The sequence below is a fragment of the Mchenga conophoros genome, linkage group LG13 (assembly GCF_057382185.1).
Source record: "Mchenga conophoros isolate Kocher_MC1m ecotype Shallow Benthic linkage group LG13, M_conophoros_male_GT1.1, whole genome shotgun sequence".
In the NCBI taxonomy this organism is placed as follows: Eukaryota; Metazoa; Chordata; class Actinopteri; order Cichliformes; family Cichlidae; genus Mchenga; species Mchenga conophoros.
Window position 1 is genome coordinate 15,488,445 of NC_140538.1, and position 19,096 is coordinate 15,507,540.

The window sequence follows — 19,096 nt, forward strand, 5'->3', positions numbered from 1 at the left end:
GAAGAAGACATAATTCATAAAGCTACATTTTCCTTCTGATAATTTAAACCTTTAACTCTTATAATGAATTTAAATATTGATATTTTTCAACAACACTGACACCTTGCAGTAGTACTAGAGTGCTTCAATATTGTAACACACTACGATTGCAGATTTATATATAGGAATACTTTTTTCCTTAAAGCTCAACAGAAGTGTAAAGTGCTCACTTTCTATTTCTGTTTCCCCCTAGAGTTTATTTGCTGAATGTGACGTGGAACTCACGTATAGTTCTGTTGTTAAGAAACAGCGCATTAAATGGGTAAATATTAAAAGACCTGAAGCCAACCACACACTAGATGTCACTTCCCTTTATCTCTTAATTTGTTCAATTATTTTGCTTGTTGTCCTAGTGTTTCATGATTTCTTTTTTAATTTCGTCACATTTTTCTTAGCTTTTTCCCTAATTGTCCCATTTGTTTCTGTTCTCAAACAGGATGAAGGAAATTATACAGAAGTTTCGGAGCATTAGAGCATATTAGCTAACAAGCGTTGAAATGTGCAAACATTAAAATCTTTTTGCAGTTTTTACTTTTTTATCTGTACCTATATTACTGAAGTATTGTCAGATAAATGCTGCAATGTGTCAGGTTGTGATGTAGTAGCTTTTTTCTTCTCCTTTTAACTGCTTTGTAACAAATTTTATTCTGCATAGCTGCAGATTTATTCAAAGAAGCATTGGCCAGTTTGCTTGTTCTTTTTCAAGATCATTGATGTGATTCTTAGTTTTGTAATAAAAAGGGATTGTAATCATCAGCATCAACATTTCTATTTGTCTGTTAGATATATTATGTATCATTATGTTTATGAATATATTGTTTGTGGTTTGTATCTATCGATCGATAGATAGATCAATAGATAGATGCCTGTGCACTGCCTGGATTGACTACAAGAAGGCCTATGACTCGATGCCCCACATCTGGATCCTGGAATGCCTAGAAATATACAAGAACAATAGGACTCTAAGAGCCTTCATCAGGAACTCAATTCACCATCAAGTGTGGGATCTACCAAGGAGATGCTCTGTCCCCACTTCTGTTCTGCATAGGCCTGAACGCCCCCAGTGAGATCATCACTGGCTATGGATACCGACTACGGAGTGGAGCAGTTGTTAGTCACCTCCTCTACATGGATGACATCAAGCTGTATGCCAAGAGTGAACAAGACATCGATTCACTGATCCCCACCACCCAGATGTATAGCAATGACATCAGAATGTCATTCGGACTGGAGAAGTGTAGCTGGATGATAACAAAGAGAGGGCAAAGTATTCAGAACTAAGGGGATCGAACTACCAGAAGGCAACATTGCAGACATAGAGGACAGTTACAAGTGCCTGGGGATACCGCAGGCAAATGGGAACCATGAAGAGGCAGCTAGGAAAGCTGCAACCACCAAGTAACTGCAGAGGGTCAGGCAAGTCCCGAAGAGTCAGCCGAACAGGCTATTAACACCTACGCTCTGCCCCTGATCAGGTACCCTGCTGGGATAATAAGCTGGCCAATAGAGGAGATGGAAGCCACTGACATTAAGACCAGGAAGCTCCTGACCATGCATTGGTCACCCCAATTCCAGCACCCTGAGGCTGTATGCTAAGTGGAAGGAAGGAGGCCAGGGAATGGTGAGTGTCAGTACCACAGTCCAGCATAAGACAACAAACATCCATGAATACATAAGGAAAATGGCTCCAACTGACTGCATGCTCAGTGAATACCTCAGGCAGCAGAAACCCAAGAAAGAGGAGGCAGCTTCATGGAAGGACAGGCCCCGGCACGGTACGTACCACTGGCAGATCAAGAAAGTGGGTGACATCCAGAAGTCCTACCAGTGGCTAGCCAAAGCTGGACTGAAAGACAGCACAGAGGCACTAATCATGGCAGAATAGGAGCAAGCTCTGAGCAAGAGATTCATAAAGGGTGAGGTCTTTCACAACAGGCAAGACCCCAGATGCGAGCTGTGTAAAGATGGCCCTCAGACAATTCAGCACATAACAGCAGGGTGCAAGATACTAGCAGACAGGGCATACATGGAACGCCATAACTAAGTGGCCAGCATAGCAACATCTCAGTCTCGACAGTCTCGGTCGTTGTGCCCTTGGGCAAGATACTTCACCCGTTGCCTACTGGTGGTGGTCAGAGGGCCTGGTGGTGCCAGTGTCCGGCAGCCTCGCCTCTGTCAGTGCGCCCCAGGGCGGCTGGCTACAATGTAGCTTGCCATCACCAGTGTGTGAATGTGTGTGTGAATGGGTGGATGACTAAACGCGCTTTGGGGTCCTCAGGGACTAAGCAAAGGGCTATACAAATACAGGCGATTTACCATCTGTGCCGAGTATAACATAGAAGTCCCGAGGTCAAAATGGGTCATTCAGTAGCAATACTGAATGACAGCAACACCAGGAAGAATGAACACAAGAAGCATGAGAAGTACCAAGGGCTCAGAGAAGAGCTCAAAAAGATGTGGAGGGTGAAGGTAACAGTGGTCCCAGTGGTAATCGGATCACCAGGTGCAGTGATTCCCAGGAAAGTGGCTCTAGCAGATCCCAGGAACAACATCAGAGATCTCTGTCTGGAAGAGCGCAGTCCTAGGAACAGTTAAGATATTGCGCAGGATCCTACGCTCCCATTCCTCTGGTAGATGACCCGAGCTTGAAAGATAGACCGCCCACAGGGGCAAGAGGGTAATTTTTCTTCATATATATCTGAGCAGTTCCTATAGGCTTAATATTTATCTGGCCTTGTACTTTTGTCCATATTGTATATTTTCTTAATTTAATCCAAATAGTAACTTCTTGCTGTTATGTTTTAAGTAATTCAGTCCACATTGACTTTGCACCCAGTAAATTACAGCTAATTATGTCATTGAAGTAACTAATAATAAGACCATACCTATGAAGAACTAGTACCAAGGCACATATGAAGTGTTGCATTTTCTATTGCATGAATTAAAAATAGATCCAGACTCGATGCTGGTTTATGTGGTGTAAGTCTATTTACTCACAGGTATAGCTGCTCATCTTATTGTTTTTTTCTCTTCAGTGTATTCAAGGTCAGTCAAATGAGCTGTTTAAATACCTAATGTTCCACAAGCTAACACCAACAGATGATAATGAAGATAACAATAAAATCCAGTAATGTGAAGGAAGAATTTTTAAGTAAACATAACCATGAAAATACTTGTATTATTATATTTGTTCTTGTTCCAAGAGTTCACAGCATAACTACATTCAGTAAAGTTTCAATAACAGATGGAAAATGTGTCTTCATCCAATGTTTCTATGACTCCAAATATATATACTTGTACTTGTATAAAGTTCTTGTATGATGGATATTGTTGGTAATTTTGTCTAATCAGAAATGTAGTGCATTTATTACGTGTATGTAGTTGAGATCAATGGAAGGTCAGTTGACATGAAGTATTGTTATATATATGGCACCAGGTGTATCATAAGTATATTTCAGTATATTTTACATAGACTATTATTGTTGATGATTTTTTATTTTACTTTTTTTTTTTTTTTTTTACATTTGTTCAGAGTAAGAATGTTGTAGAGCTGAGACAGATTTTTATTTGATCTTATTTTATTTTTGCTCTAAGTTGTTTTCTTTAATTAATGTTTTTGTTGTTTTCTCTTTTTTGTTTTTTTCTATGATTATATTATGATTATGGATTTACCTGTTTTGGTGCAAGACTAACGGTAGGATTTATAGAGAGTTGTCCATCTCTAGAAAGAATGCACCCTCTCCCTTTAATGAAACTATTGGCTGTTACTGGTAATAGGCTGCTACTAGTCCTACTGCTGGTGTGAAAGAAGGATGCAATAAGGCTCCATCTTGTGGTGGGTTTGATATGTAGTTAGACATTTAATTTGAGAGAACTGAGTGACATTACTAATTATGATTGAGTGGATCTGCTGTATGATTGAGTTACTGAGGGGGGTGGGCTGAAGAATGGCTGCTCACAAGGGGAGACCCAAATATGATATCTACATGAAGGAATGTTCATTTATTTAACATTTCTCCATGAGCATGGTACATGTTACCAGCTAATGTCACATATGCTACTAAAACCATCACTAACTACTGCAAGTGATTATAAATTCTACATTAATTCCAAATATCAGTAAATTTTAATACCTGAAGACAGAGAAGATACTTTATTGTCACAAGAGGTCACCACAGCAGTTGGCACCACATGTTTGATTTAACAGAAATTCATGTTGGATTTCTTTTCTGACATAATCTCAATGAAGATTTGTGTTTTTAGATGGAACTGAATCAGCAACCTTTCACTTGCCACATGAACATACTGTAATATGGACCCACTCTTAGAGAGAGAGAGATTAGAATACATTCGATTACTATACTAATTACTGCCTTTTTTAAATTGTAGATACTACTCATACTATATGGGAGACAGCATATTTAAAAAAGGGGCAACCCAGCTCGGATATCTTTTGTATTTTTCTGCATTATTTCTTTGCATTATTCCAGTTCCCTGTCCATTACTCTGTGGACAGGTAACTGTTCTTCTAATGAAGTGTCTCGTAAATGTTTTACTAATGTAAAGAGACTACATTAGAAAAAAGAGGTTTTGTCTGAATTCAGATATGGAGGTAGAGAGGTTAGAATAATAAACAAAAATACAATGAACCCAATACATATAACAAACTGTATGAACAGTAACAGCAACAAGATCTCTAAAGTAACCAGTACAAAATACAAAGTACCAGAATGACAACCGAACCTATAGGAAATCAAAAAATTTATATAATATAAATAAAATATAAAATATGATATAAAGAATCATGGTTGAACAACACCACAAATAAACCAGAATAAAGACTTATAATGTAGATATCTAGGACAAATGTCAGGGTCTATGACAACTACACTGACAAACACAAAAGTGATTTGTTATATGACAGAAGATTTAAAAACCAAAAAAACTTCACTGTGACAGTTAAAAACATGACATGTGAGGTCAGTCATTACTGGTGTTTTGTGGAGTTTCAGGTACATGAACACCAGACATGGAAGACAGGCTTCGTCTGTCTGTCACCAGAGGTAAGACTTGACATTTCAAATAATCAACTTTCATAGACAACATTTATACATGTTATAGTAAAAACATTTAACAAGTGTTGAGGGAGTTAAAAAGGAATCATATATGAATAATAACACAAAAAAGTTCTACTTTTTTCCATTAAGGTTCATCCAGTTTCTATGTGGATCACAAGAATATTACTGGGTTATTACTATTATTATAGGGCTGCATAATAATATTCAATATTTAGTATTTACTGTTATATTCACATAGATTATCATGATGATGTTGTTTATTATATTGCTCTTTTTTTGTTTTCTCTTTTTGTTTCTCAACAGGTCATCCAGGTGATTGATATATGTATGTTTTGTCTGTTTGTTTTGTTGATTTTTTGTTTTTTGCCCTTTATCACTGTTCCTCTTCCCCGCTGTTTTTCTTTCCCTACCTCGTTCTTTCTCCCTTTACTTTCCCCCAGTCATGTCTGTCCCATGTGTAGTAAGTGAAAATAAAATAAACAATAAAAACAAAGGTAAATCAAATAAACCAATACGGCAAGGCTGGGATGGTCTATTTGGTAAAGTAAATCCGTTGGGCATCTTTCTTTGCCTTTAGCCAATAATTCTGATGGTAAAAGAACTAAACGGGACAGGCAAAAAAAAAAAAGAAGAATATTAAGGGGTTTAATGGAGAAAAATCACCATCAAGTTTTACAGTACACAAACTGGAAAAATAAAGTGGTGCAAGTCTGGCAGCAAATGTGTAGCACAGTTGTCTGGATCAATAGACGAAACAAGTGTGAGCATTAATGAAAGTGACCTCCAGCTGCCAGTGCATTTAACTGTTAATAGTACGCTTACAACCAATTAAGAACAACTGTAAATTTAAAATATGTGTTCATGAATATTTCTCATGCACAGTTAATGTTTTGTTATAAAATTAGAACTTGTTATTGTTGGCATTCTCTGCAAATCCTTTGTAGAAAACTCACTCATTCCTGAGTCACTGAATCGCACTGTTTGTTTATTATTTCTTTCTTTATACAGATGAAACACTTACCGGAAATCAGGATGAAAAACCAAGGTCTGAAGGACTGTACTACATATACAACTATGTTTATTTTATGGCTTATAAGGAATCTTTATGCATCATGTAAAAACCTTTGTCATGGTTTTGAGTTTTTGGGGACTTTTTTTCTATTTTAATTGGTTTGATTGTCCTTGTATTTTGGTTTCATATTCTAGAGTGTCTATATTTGGTCTTTTGTTCCTGGTTTCAGTTTGGTTTACAATATTCCTTTAATCTCTGTGTTTCCATATTTGGCTTAATCTTGTTTCTATTTTTGCTTAGCTTTCTGTCTCTGTGTCAAGTTTGAGTTTCTGTTCCCATTTTGCGTCACTATTTATACTCTGTATCTAGTTTAGCTTTGCATGTTTTTGGTGATTAGTCTCAGCTGTGTTCCCACCTGTTTCCCATCCCCTCCTTATCCTGTGTTTGTATTTACTGTCTCATTTTCCCTCTGATCTTCATTGTGTCATCTTTCATGGCCGTGTCCTTCCTGTTCAGAATCAGAAAGGGTTTTATTGCCAAATGTTGAGCAGGTTTACAACATTAGGAAATTGCTGTGGTGCTTAGTGCAAAACATACTGTAAGACAACACTTAAATAAACATAAAAATAAGAATTAAAAGTGCTAAGCAGATTAATATATACATGTGTGCAGGTGATGATCGGTGCAAAAATGGAACAGATGCAGAGAACACAGTATAGGGTCATGTGTTTGTGGTGGGAACAGTTATGTGGTTATTGTTCATGAGTCCAACAGCAGAGGGAAAGAAACTGTTCTTATGGCGAGAAGTTCTGGTGCGAATGGACCAGAGCCTCCTGCCTGAGGGGAGAAGGTCAAACAGACTGTGTCCAGGGTGAGAAGGGTCAGCTGTGATCCGAGCTGCATGCCCAGTGTCCTGGAGGTGTACTCTGCAGGACCTGTACTGCAGAGATGGGAGACTGCAGCCACCATCACCTTCTCAGCAGAGTGCACAAAACGCTGCAGTCTCTGTTTGTCCCTGACGGTGGCTCCAGCATACCACACGGTCATGGAAAAGGTGAGGATGGACTTGATGATTGCAGTGTAGAATTGCATCATCGTCCGTGTTGGCAGGTTGAATTTCTTCAGCTGCCTCAGGAAGTACATCTTGGTGATGGTGGGCTCCCACTTGAGTTCCTGGGTGATGGTGGCCCAGGAAGCGGAATGAGTCCACAGTGGTGATGAGGGTGTCAGTCAGGATGATGGGGGGAAGTGGGGCTGTGTGCTTCCTGAAGTCCACAGTAATCTCCACTGTCTTCTGGGCGTTCAGCACCAGGTTGTTGTGGCTGCACCAGGACACCCGACATTCAACCTCCCTCCTGTAGGCAGACTCATCCCCGTCTGAGATGAGTCCGATAACGGTGGTGTCATCTGCAAACTTAATTAGCTTGACAGTCTGGTGGGTGGAGGTGCAGCAGTTGGTGTACAAGGAGAAGAGCAGAGGAGAAAGAACACAGCCCTAGGGGGAGCCGGTGCTGATGGTCCGGTAGTCCAAGACATTCTTCCCCAGCCTCACATGCTGGTTCCTGTCTTTCAGGAAGTCAGTGATCCACCGGCAGATGGGATCAGGCACAGTCCTCTGGGAAAGCTTGCCTTGTAGATGGTCTGAAAGGATGGTGTTGAAGGCAGAAGCCCACAAACAGAATCTTGGCGTAGGTTCCAGGGAAGTCCAGATGCTACAGGGCTATGGTGGATGACTTGAAGCAGCCAGGTACATGACATGCCTTCAGTGAGGAGTTGAAAATGCCAGAAAACACTGGGGCCAGCTCATTTGCACAGAGAGTGGCAGTAGACACACCATCTGGGCCAGGAGCTTACAGAGCATTCAGGCTTTTAAACTGCTTCCTCACATCTGCTTCATAAATATGAAGGGTTGTAGTGGGAGAAGGTGGTGTGAAATTCTCCTTGGTGTGGGGTGAGAAGGGGGGTGTTATGGGTGAAGTCTTTGACGATGGTGATGGCTTTCTTGTGGAGGGAGAGGGGGAAGTGGGGGTAATGAGTGTTCAGGGTGTCTCTATTGTTGGGGCTGATGGAGGTGTGAAGGCTGCTTGATTGCTCATCAACACGGCAGTAAAAGTCGTTGAGGGTGTTGGCCAAAAGCAAGTCATCAGTGGAGTGGGAGGTTTTAGGCTTGTAGTTGGTGATATTCCTAAAACTTTTCCACACAGAGGCCGAGTCATTGTCTGAGATCTGCTGCTGCATCTTCTCAGAGTGCTGATGTTTAGCACTGTCCACTTCTTTACTGAGCCTGTACTATAGCAGTCCCCGGCTCCACTTCTGAACACCTTGTGTTTCCCTAGAAGAGTTATAGATTCAAATTATTTTGTACCTGATCTGTTTTCTTTGTAATTTGTTGTAAAGCTGTTGTTGAGTTTTATAGCCCTTGTTGCTGAGTTGTGCATTTCGGTCCCAACTCCAGCCTGTTACAGTTCACCCTGATAGCTGGGTCTACTCTGTTGTGTATTTTAAGAAATTGTTGGTTTCCAAAAGTAAACTTACAACAATGTATGTCCTGTGACCCTGAATTAGATGTACAGACGGACAATAAAAACAAAGAGGAAACAAAACTGTAATGAATTTCATTTAGTTTGTTGTATTGTTTTATATTCCACTGTGTTTTCCTAGAGGCTATCATCATCCCTGTTATGACATGCTAATTCATTTTGCATTAAGCTTATTATTTTTTATCTATTTATTAGTGCTGTCAGCGTTAATCTCGTTATAATGACGTTAACGCCATAACCGCATTAATGTGGCAAATCTCCGTTAGTGAGTTAGCGCGGATCACCGTGTGCATGTGGCTGCAGATTAATGCTGACAGAACTACTATTTATTGATAGGAACCAGAATGCCATCTGATGAGCAAAATCAAGTTAAAAAATTTCAGAGAATATGTTGTACTTGTACTTTCATAAAATATAACGTCTGTGATTTAGATGATTTATCTTACTACATATGCTTAGAATTCAATACAAAAGAAGTTTAAACTCTGTTTTGATTTCCATTTCACCTCTCTCATGTTTTTTCTTTGCTTCCCAGAGGTCATTTGCAAACTGTGATGAGAATGTGACATACAGCTCTGTGGTTTTGTAATTCAAACACACACACACACAAGCTATGTTTAAAGAACTCCACATGGTTTCTCACACAGCGAAGTGTTGCTCCTTTTACACATTTTCACCACATGAACAGTACAACTCAATGGACAGCAATGTTGGTGTGTTTGCTGTTGGGAAAACTGGTGGGGGCACTGGGAAGCTACGGGCACTGATTTCTGTTGAGTCATTCATCCCCAGTAAGATTTCTGAGTCTACATGAATCAAACTATTGAAATAAAGTGTGTAGAGAAAGGATGGATTAAGGCGCCATTTTGTGTTGGGTTCTGTAATTGCCTGTTTAATGTAAGAGAAATAAGAACGATAATCACTAATTATGACTGAGTGGATTGATGTATCTGTTTCATGTTGTTTGTGGAAGTGGAAAAATGTGTTTATTCTCTATATGAAGGGATGTTATTTCTCCAACTGTTGCTAACTCAGTATTGTAAATATTGCTTTATTATTTGAGTGCCAGATTATTCAACTTCCAGAAGACTTTGAACGCTTAACTATATGGGACTGATGCAGTTCTGAAGCCAGTACTAAAGGCAATAATATTATTTGTTAAGTTACATAATAATGAAGAGAAATCATGGAGAAATGAAAATCACTGCTGAAGCTGCAGATCTTGACCAGCATGAATGTTATATAGTTTTAGAATAATTGAATAATTCAACAATTAAAAATACAATATATGAAATATATATTGTACATAACAGAAAGTTCACACTACAAGGTCAAAACTGTTCAAGGGCTCTCTTGGCTCTTCCTATGCATCTGGAAGTGGCAATCTCCTCCAGAGAGGGCAGAGAGCATCTGATGATCTTCTGTGATGTGTGTATGACCCTCTGCAGTAAGTAATGACACTCTCGATTGTGGCACGGTAGAAGGACACAAGCAGCTTCTGGTTCAGTCTGTTTTTACTGAAGATTTGCAGGAAGTAAAGACACTGTATCATCTTCACTGCCATCACTCGTGTATTCTCCGACTGTGACGGATCATTTGAGATCATAATCAGAAGGAGGCCATCGTCTCTACCCAGTCTCCGTTTATGTAGAGAGGGGTATAATCCTCTGCAGTCTTACAGAAGTCTAAGATGACCTCCTTGGTTTTTGTGGTGTTTAGAAGCAGATTGTTAGCAGCACACCACTCTGTCAGCAGCCACAGCCCCTCTCTGTAACCAGCCTCTTCCCCCTTTGTGATGATGTGTAAGTTCAATAAGGAAGATCTTCAGTTACACATCTGTGTGCTTCCCAAGTACTGGCAGCTAATCTAAGCTTTAGATCATTTCCACTTTCCCATGTCATCAAGCTGGCTGTGACATCACTGGTCTAGTCCAATCATCTTTCTGCTGGCTTTCTTGAGGCCAGTCAGCCTTCACATATACTTCAAATGTCACTGCATATCTGTCATTCTTCCTTGCAGACACCATCATGCAACTAGTACTAGTATAAATACAGCATGAGGAACTAGCAGTAAACCACATAACTGGTTTGTGTGGTTTAAGTCTATTCACTCACAGGCATGGCTGCTCATCTCATCATGTTTCTCCTCTTCATTGTACTTAAAGGTCAGTCATAGAAATAATTTAATTGCCTCGTGTTTCAACAGCAAATGATAAAATTAATGAATAGTTTTTTTATTGGCACTTTCATACTTGCCAATGTTCAAATGTTAGTAGATGTATAATAGAGAAATCACATGAAGGAATAATATTTTAATTAAAGCTGCAAGCAGCGTTATGAGGGCCCTCGCACCCCTGGCACGTCGAGCCACGCCCAACACCTCAAACCGGCACGTCCGATGTGATGTCACATTGATGGATTTCATGCTTTTAATCACCAGCTAACATTTCATCTTATTCAACCAGGATTATAGTCATGCCACTAGGTGGCGCTCTAACCATTATTGACAAATAGCATAACAAACATTTCCAAGCTCGAGTCTCATCACACCTGCGACCTTTGGGAGAGATTGGACATTGTGTTTTTTAGTGACAGCAGATTACTGCTTTTTGCGAGTGATTGAAACTCTACGTGCCGCCATGACCACCCCGTTTCCCTGAACGGAAAAAGCTTCGCAATTTAACATCACAAAGATCTTTAGATTCTACACACTGAAGAATGCTTCAATATGATGAAATCCCTTGGAGGAGTTCGTCAAAGTATGAGACCTGAAAAGGGGGGAAAATGTCGTCAAAATTACACATTAATTTTAAAATGGCTGACTTCCTGTTGGATTTGGGATATTGCTCCAAGAGACTTTTTTGTACACCTTGATATCTTACACAAGCTTACCAAGTGTCAGACTCATAGATGAAACACAGAGCAGGGGCTGATGTTTTGAAATATTGTAGGGGGCGCTGTGGAGCCATTTTGCGCTATTCAAGGAAAATGGTTACATAACAACAATGCCTTCATCCATTTGGAGGTGTGTGCCAAATTTCAAGCCTCTATAAACTTTCCAAGCCCCTCAAAAGCCACTTCATCTTTCATGATGAACCGCGTTGCCACCAGGGTGCGCCGTTCAGTTTAAAGTCACAATTTTTGCACTGAAGCATCACGAGGGACTGATGGTGATATTCACCGCTTTTGAGGTGGCCACGATCAACCTGTGAAAATCAGTACAACAAAGTTAAAGCCATGACATTTCCTGTTGCCACTAGGTGGCGCTGTCCGTATTTCCGACAATGGGCATATCAATCTGTTCAGGGCGGGTCTGACATCATGCCTGTAAAGTCTGGTACTGATCAGACTGGATTTCATTGAGTTATACTAATTTGTTTCTTCATGGCGTGACATCAAAGTTCGCCATGCTGCTGGGGTCACACCCTTTCGTGAAAAGTCACAGTTTTCACTGTAACCCAAGACCAACTCCTTAAGGCTTTCCTGGAGAAATTTGAGGCTGCAGATGTCACCCATCACAATACTGTACCCCAAAGTGTAAAACATGACATTTCCTGTTCCCACTAGGTGGCGCTGTCCTTGATGTCAAATATGGCAGTTGAAATATGTTCAGGGGTGGAGCCTTATCATATGTGTGCTCTTTGGTCCAGATCGGAACATGTATGACAGAATGAGAGGCAATAAGATTTTCATGGCGAGTCATCAAAATTCGCCATGGCGCCACGGCCTCATACTATTGTGAAAACTCAAAAGCTCCGCAATTTAACATGGCACAAGGGTGTAGTTGACACTGTCCAAATTTGAAGGTTATGAAATGAAACCCCAAGGAGGAGTTCGTTAAAGTTCGAGGCATGGAAATGGCAAAATTAGAGCCAAAATGTCACCTTCTCTTCCAAATGGCGGACTTCCTGTTGGGTTTGCGTCAATGGGCCCACAGACTTTTTTGTTCGTCTTGGCATGATACAAATGTGTGCCAAATTTCATACATGTAGCTGAAACGATGTGGTCGTAGGGCTGCATTTAACAAGGCATAGGTGGCGCTCTAGAGCCATTTCCCAGTGCTCATAAGTAAAACCATTAAAATACAAAATTTTTCACCAGACCTGGCATGTGTGCAAAATTTCATGAGTTTTTGAGCATGTTTAGGCCCTCAAAAAGGCCCTTGTTTGGGGTGAATAATAATAATAATAATAATAATAATAATAATAATAATAATAATTAAAGCTGCAAGCAGCGTTATGAGGGCCCTCGCACCCCCGGCGCGTCGAGCCACGCCCAACACCTAAAACCAGCACGTCCGATCGATGTCACATTGATGGAATTCATGCATTTAACCACCAGCTAACATTTCAACTCATTCATTCATGATTAGCTAGTCGTTCCACTAGGTGGCACTCTAACCATTATGTACAAATGGCATAACAAACATTTCCGAACTCGAGTCTCATTATGCCTGTGACCTTTGGGTGAGATTGGACATTGTGTTTTTGAGTAACAGCAGATTACTGCGTTTTGGCGAGTGATTGAGAGTCTACGTGCCGCCATAACCACCCCGTTTCCCTGAACGTAAAAAGCTTCGCAATTTAACAACACAAAGGTCTTTGGATTCCACACACTGAAGAATAGTGCAATATGATGAAATCCCTTGGAGGAGTTCGTCAAAGAACGATGCCTGAAAAGAGGGGAAAATGTTGCCAAAATTGCACATTAATTTTAAAATGGCTGACTTCCTGTTGGATTTGGGATATTGCTCCAAGAGACTTTTTTGTACATCTTGATATCTCCTATAAGCTTACCAGGTTTCAGACTCATACATAAAACACAGAGCAGGGGCTGTGATTTTGAAATTTTGTAGGGGGCGCTGTGGAGCCATTTTGGGATATTCAATGAAAATGATCACATAACAACAAAGCCTTAACCACATTGGAGGTGTGCGCCAAATTTCAAGACTTTTTAAACTTTCCAAGCCCCTCAAAAGCCACTTCATCTTTCATGGTGAACTGCGTTGCCACCAGGGTGCGGCGTTCAGTTTAAAGTCACAATTTTTGCACTGAAGCATCACAAGGGACTGATGGTGATATTCACCGCTTTTGAGGTGGCAAGTGCAATATGATGACTATCACTATACTGTACCCCAAAGTGTAAAACATGACATTTCCTGTTCCCACTAGGTGGCGCTGTCCTTGATGTCAAATATGGCAGTTGAAATATGTTCAGGGGTGGAGCCTTATCATATGTGTGCTCTTTGGTCCAGATCGGAACATGTATGACAGAATGAGAGCCAATAAGATTTTCATGGCGAGTCATCAAAATTCGCCATGGCGCCACGGCCTCATAGTATTGTGAAAACTCAAAAGCTCCGCAATTTAACATGGCACAAGGGTGTAGTTGACACTGTCCAAATTTGAAGTTTATAGGACCAAATCCCAAGGAGGAGTTCGTTAAAGTACAAGGCATGGAAACGGTAAAATGAGACCCAAAATTTCACCTTCAATCAAAAATGGCGGACTTCCTGTTGGGTTTAGGACATTGCCATAATAGACTTTTTTGTTCGACTCTCAACGTTATATAGGTGTACCGACTTTCAAATATGTAGGTCTTACCCATACCGGGGGCTCGCATTTTTCATTTTTCTAGGTGGCGCTACTGAGCTAATTTTCCCTGGCCATGTCTGAGAACATTAAAATACGTAAATTTTCACCAGACCTGACGCGTGTGCAAAATTTCATGAGTTTTCGAGCATGTTTAGGCCCTCAAAAGGCCAATTCATTTGCCGGAATAATAATAATAATAATAATAATAATAATAATAATAATAATAATAAACAGAGCAATTACAATAGGGCCTTCGCACTGTCAGTGCTCGGGCCCTAATAATAATAATAATAATAATAAGAAACGGAGCAGATACAATAGGGCCTTCGCACTCTCAGTGCTCGGGCCCTAATAATAATAATAATAAGAAACGGAGCAGATACAATAGGGCCTTCGCACTCTCGGTGCTCGGGCCCTAATTAAAGATAACCAGTTTAAGTAAATATAATCATTAAAGTACTTTATTTGTTCTTGTTGCAGGAGATCACAGCTTAACTACAGTCAGTCAAGTATCAGTGAAAGCTGGAGAATCTATCTCCATCCCATGTCTTTATGACTCCCAGTACGAAAATTATCTTAAATATCTGTGTAAAGGATACTATTATCGAGAATGCACATATGCAGTAAAAACAAACCAGCCAGGCCAGTCAGGAAAATATTCAATCTCTGATGACAAAAAACAAAGAATCTTCACTGTGACTATTAAAAAATTAAACGCAGATCAGGACAGTCATTACTGGTGTGCTGTGGAGATTCCTGGGATATGGAAAGATGTGAAAGTCTATTTTCATCTGTCTGTCACCAGGGGTAAGAATCCATAAGTACATTCAAGTACATTTCAAATAAGCCAAAATATTAGGAAAGACTTGGTTGTAATATTAGAATCATTATGTGAGTCATGATAAACATGTTTTTAAAAAATGCTCAAGAAGCTATAAATGTAAAGTAGAAGACTAGTAACAACTTACTACTTGTTCTCCATCAAGGTCCACCCAGTTTCTATGTGGATCATCAGGATATTACAGGTTTTAATGGAGGAAACATCACCATCAAGTTTTACAGTACACAAACTGGGAAAATAAAGTGGTGCAAGTTGGGCAGCGAGTGTGTAACACAGCCAACTGGATCAATAGATGGAACAAGAGTGAGCATTAATGAAAGTGCCCACAATGTTTTCACTGTCACCATGAGTCGAGTGACCACAAAGAGCAGCGGATGGTATTTATGTTATAAAGGAGACCTCCAGGTGCCAGTGCATTTAACTGTGAATGAAACTTTCACACCCAGTAAGTACAACAACTCTGAACCTGAAATATGTTTGTATGAATATTCCACATGCATCATGATTAGCAATGCTTTGATGTGATATTAGAAAATATTATTCAGTTTGTTCTTGCTCGTAGCCTCAGTCATTCCTCACTGAATCTCACAGTTTTTTTTGTTTATTGATTCATTGTCTTTCCCAGATAAAACAAGTACTAAAGATCAGGATGAGCAATCAAGGTCAAAAGGACTGCACTGACATGCACTAGCTATACAGCTGTGGTTACACGCTATGTATTTATTGCCATTATGTGAAAACTTTGACCTATGGAAATGATAATTGTTTGTTTTTATTCCACAGTGGTTCCCTAACAGTTCTCATCATCTCTTTGACTTTGTTGATCTTCTTTGTAACAGTGAGCTTGGTCATTTGGTTTTTGCTCAAAGGATCCAGTAAGTTTGCGCTCACCGTTGATGAAACCAGTTCGTTCTTCTTACATAATTTAACGTTAAATGTTGACGACACTGCAGTCGCGCTTTGAGAGTAAGTTCTTGTTTCTCTTTCAGAATGGACCAAAAGAGAATCATCAGGGACGGCACTGGTATGTGATGCTAATTCATTATGAATTCATTTTTTTCTAATTAATTTTTCATTATTTAAGAACAAGAATAATCTGGTAAGAAAAACCAAGTACTCTTTGTAGATGCAGTAGTGCAATACAGCTGCAGCACATGAATAAATGGTAATCATATCATGTAAATAACTTCCTTAATAATGGATATCTGTTGCATTACGGTTTCTCTTTTGGACACAGGCTCACGGGGAAGTGTATACGTCTGTTACACATAGAAAACAAATTTGGTTCCCTAGTTACAAAAAATGAACACTTACAGAGTGAGGAGAATCCCATTTACAGCAGCAGATGCAGAAGTGAAACATAAATGTGACAAACATAGAGGAAAGGACTATATCCAATCCTGCTGCAATAAAGATCTGTGATTAACGGTTGTTACTGGCACTGTAAAGCGAAGTGGGAAATCATATTTTTCATGTGTTTCACACCAGCTAGAGTATGGAGTGTAAATTTAAAAATAACATTACACTTTACTGTTGCTCTGCTTCCATGTGTGATATACTTACTAATAACATTAAAGAAACTTGTATGTTCTGTTTGGAGATTTTGTCCAATAATTATTAAAGATCATAGGACTGATAAATATTCACAGATGTTGCCCCTTGAAAAAGGATATACAAAGAAATCACATCTAATAGCTGTATTGGGTAAAACACATTTTATATTCCATTTTTTAAAAGAATACATATCTTCCATCAAATTTATGTATATTTAATATTTGAATGTGATAGGAAGTCTTAAAGTGCTAATAAACTTTAAGGAGAAAACATCTTATCTCATACTCTAACTTCTTAGTCCACATATTCCCCTTGAAAGGGAACTATTCATGTGAAGTGTCTCAACCTTAGTAAATTGCCACATTTGGTCTAGTGCACACTGTTAAAAAAAGTTCCTCTTTAAAATGTTATATTGATATCAGTTATCAGAGGGACTAAGATACAGTGAACAGTGTATGTAAGAAAAGTTCAGAAGTGACAGCCATAAACATTCACAAACATAATGTTACACGCAAGTAATTTATTTTACTACACGTGCTTGTAATTGGATAAAAAAAGGTTTAAAGTCGTTTTGATCTGTTTCATATCTGTCTCTTCTTTCTTTCTCAGAGTTTCACTGCTAAATGCGATGTGGATGTGACATACAGCTCTGTGTTTACTATGACTCAACAAACCACACAAAGGGTGCGTTATAAGAGCTCCGTATCACAATGTTTCTCAGACATTAAAACTTATGTTCTTTTTTTACATCGTCACCACACAAACAGCATGGCTCAGTCTTAGTGTGTCTGGTGGCTAGACCACTGCTTTAATTCAGACCAAATACTGTAAATATTAGCAACACGTTCAACTCTAAATCTTCAGTGCTATATCAGTAGCACTACTGTGAAAAGGATCAAAGCTTAAAGAATGCAGACACTCGCTTGTTTATCAGTTGCACTAAAAGTCATTCATAAGCGAGTGTTATTGTTCTGTTTGTTTAGACTGAAATATTAAATAGTTAGATGACTGAATACTTTTCTCTGTAGCCTAAAAGGTAATAATTCCTCTTTTCATCTAGATCAGATTAAACCTTTTTAGTAATTTGTGATCAGGGCTGGCAAAAGCATTTGCATTGCCATCAGCTGTTTAGTGTTAACAAATGCTGGCATGTATGAATGCTGAATTTAGATGGTAAATAAAGTGACCATAACATATAAACACTGTATAGTTCTCTCTTTAGCTTAAGCATCACATGCTTACTTAAGCATGCATTCCAAGAGCTGATGTTGCAGTATCCTCTGGTCTAGCTCATCTTTACTCATTCTGCCTAACTCTCATCTTTGCTTCTGTTCTCCCACAGACTGAAAGAGGCGCAGAAGATGTTACATACAGCACTTTGGCTGACTACCAAGCTCAAGGCACCTAATTATTGGATGGTTTAAAATGAGTTATAATAAAGTTTGTGCTTTGTTTGCTAACTACAGCCCAGTTGACGTGTTTCAGGCATCAGATTTTTTTTTTTTTTTTACCATATTTCTCAGTTCAGGTCACATTCCCTGATCAGAGACTAATAACTAGGTAACTACAGAACAAACGTCGGTGCAAACATGCAGGAAACCAGTTATTTATTCTACTCGGGATGATCTGTGCTTCCCTCACACTGAGGCATGCAGTAGCGCTTGTATGAAAATAATAATAATAAATTTGCCCAGAGGCAAGTCAAATATCTGGGTTATCTCAAAATTTCAAGTCACTGGCTCAAACTTCTGAGCAAGCCAAATTTTTGAGACAGCCTGGAAATGTAACTTATGGATAACATTTTTTTTTACTGGTGGAAACAAGCTTCTATAGGAATTGGACACAAAAACTGAGATTTTAAAAGCTCAATAGTAACTCAGTGGTTAGTAGCCATACTCAGGAAATTATTTTTTTTTAAAATCTATGTATTTCTCTTTTGTATCTGACACAGCACTTACCAACCATTTACTAGTGCTATTGTAATCATAGATAGGCTGAATTAGTGATATATATGTCATATATATTTTTATATATTATATACAAGTGCTTTTCAGAAGCTTTTTATTTTTTGTACAGTATAGGTCAATTGATTTTTTCTTTACTTTTAAGTGATACTGTTACAATCTAAAAATAAAATATATTTCATTTCCCATAATTTGTTTGTTTTAGATGTAGTCCATAATATTAGGACGATACAATTGCATGTTAATTATTGTCATCATTACAGTATGTCATCAGCATTCATTAACTTCTGTGTTCATTGTAGCTTCATCTTTATTGTATTACAAAATGTGCCAATTTTTAAGTAAAACAACCTTCATGCCACATAGTGATTCTGGCTTTTGTTTGATTTCCATCCACCCTTCTTCTACTGCCCCTATGGGTTTTTTTTTTCCAGTAAAAAGACCAGAACAGCTCTCCTGGGACACATCCAGGAAG

At 39.0% G+C, this 19,096-nt stretch overlaps 1 protein-coding gene across 1 annotated transcript; it reads left to right on the top strand.

Annotated features, from left to right (window-relative positions):
* Positions 1–5,068: 5,068 nt before the first annotated feature.
* Positions 5,069–19,013, top strand: LOC146561013 (polymeric immunoglobulin receptor-like). Its single transcript, XM_085243181.1, has 9 exons — positions 5,069–5,102; positions 5,421–5,429; positions 14,743–15,069; positions 15,249–15,548; positions 15,729–15,765; positions 15,887–15,978; positions 16,093–16,127; positions 17,267–17,341; positions 18,000–19,013. The coding sequence occupies exons 1-9, from the start codon at positions 5,069–5,071 to the stop codon at positions 18,063–18,065; spliced, it is 975 nt and encodes a 324-aa protein (XP_085099307.1). The 3' UTR covers positions 18,066–19,013.
* The last annotated feature ends 83 nt before the right edge of the window (positions 19,014–19,096 follow it).

What these genes read in the sequence shown, in the direction of transcription:
- LOC146561013 (XM_085243181.1), top strand. Translation starts at nt 5,069, where the DNA reads ATGGAAGACAGGCTTCGTCTGTCTGTCACCAGAG. An exon ending in GTTTTTGCTCAAAGGATCCA is followed by an intron (nt 15,979 to 16,092) that starts GTAAGTTTGCGC and finishes TTTCTCTTTCAG; the next exon opens with AATGGACCAAAAGAGAATCA. An exon ending in AATCATCAGGGACGGCACTG is followed by an intron (nt 16,128 to 17,266) that starts GTATGTGATGCT and finishes TTTCTTTCTCAG; the next exon opens with AGTTTCACTGCTAAATGCGA.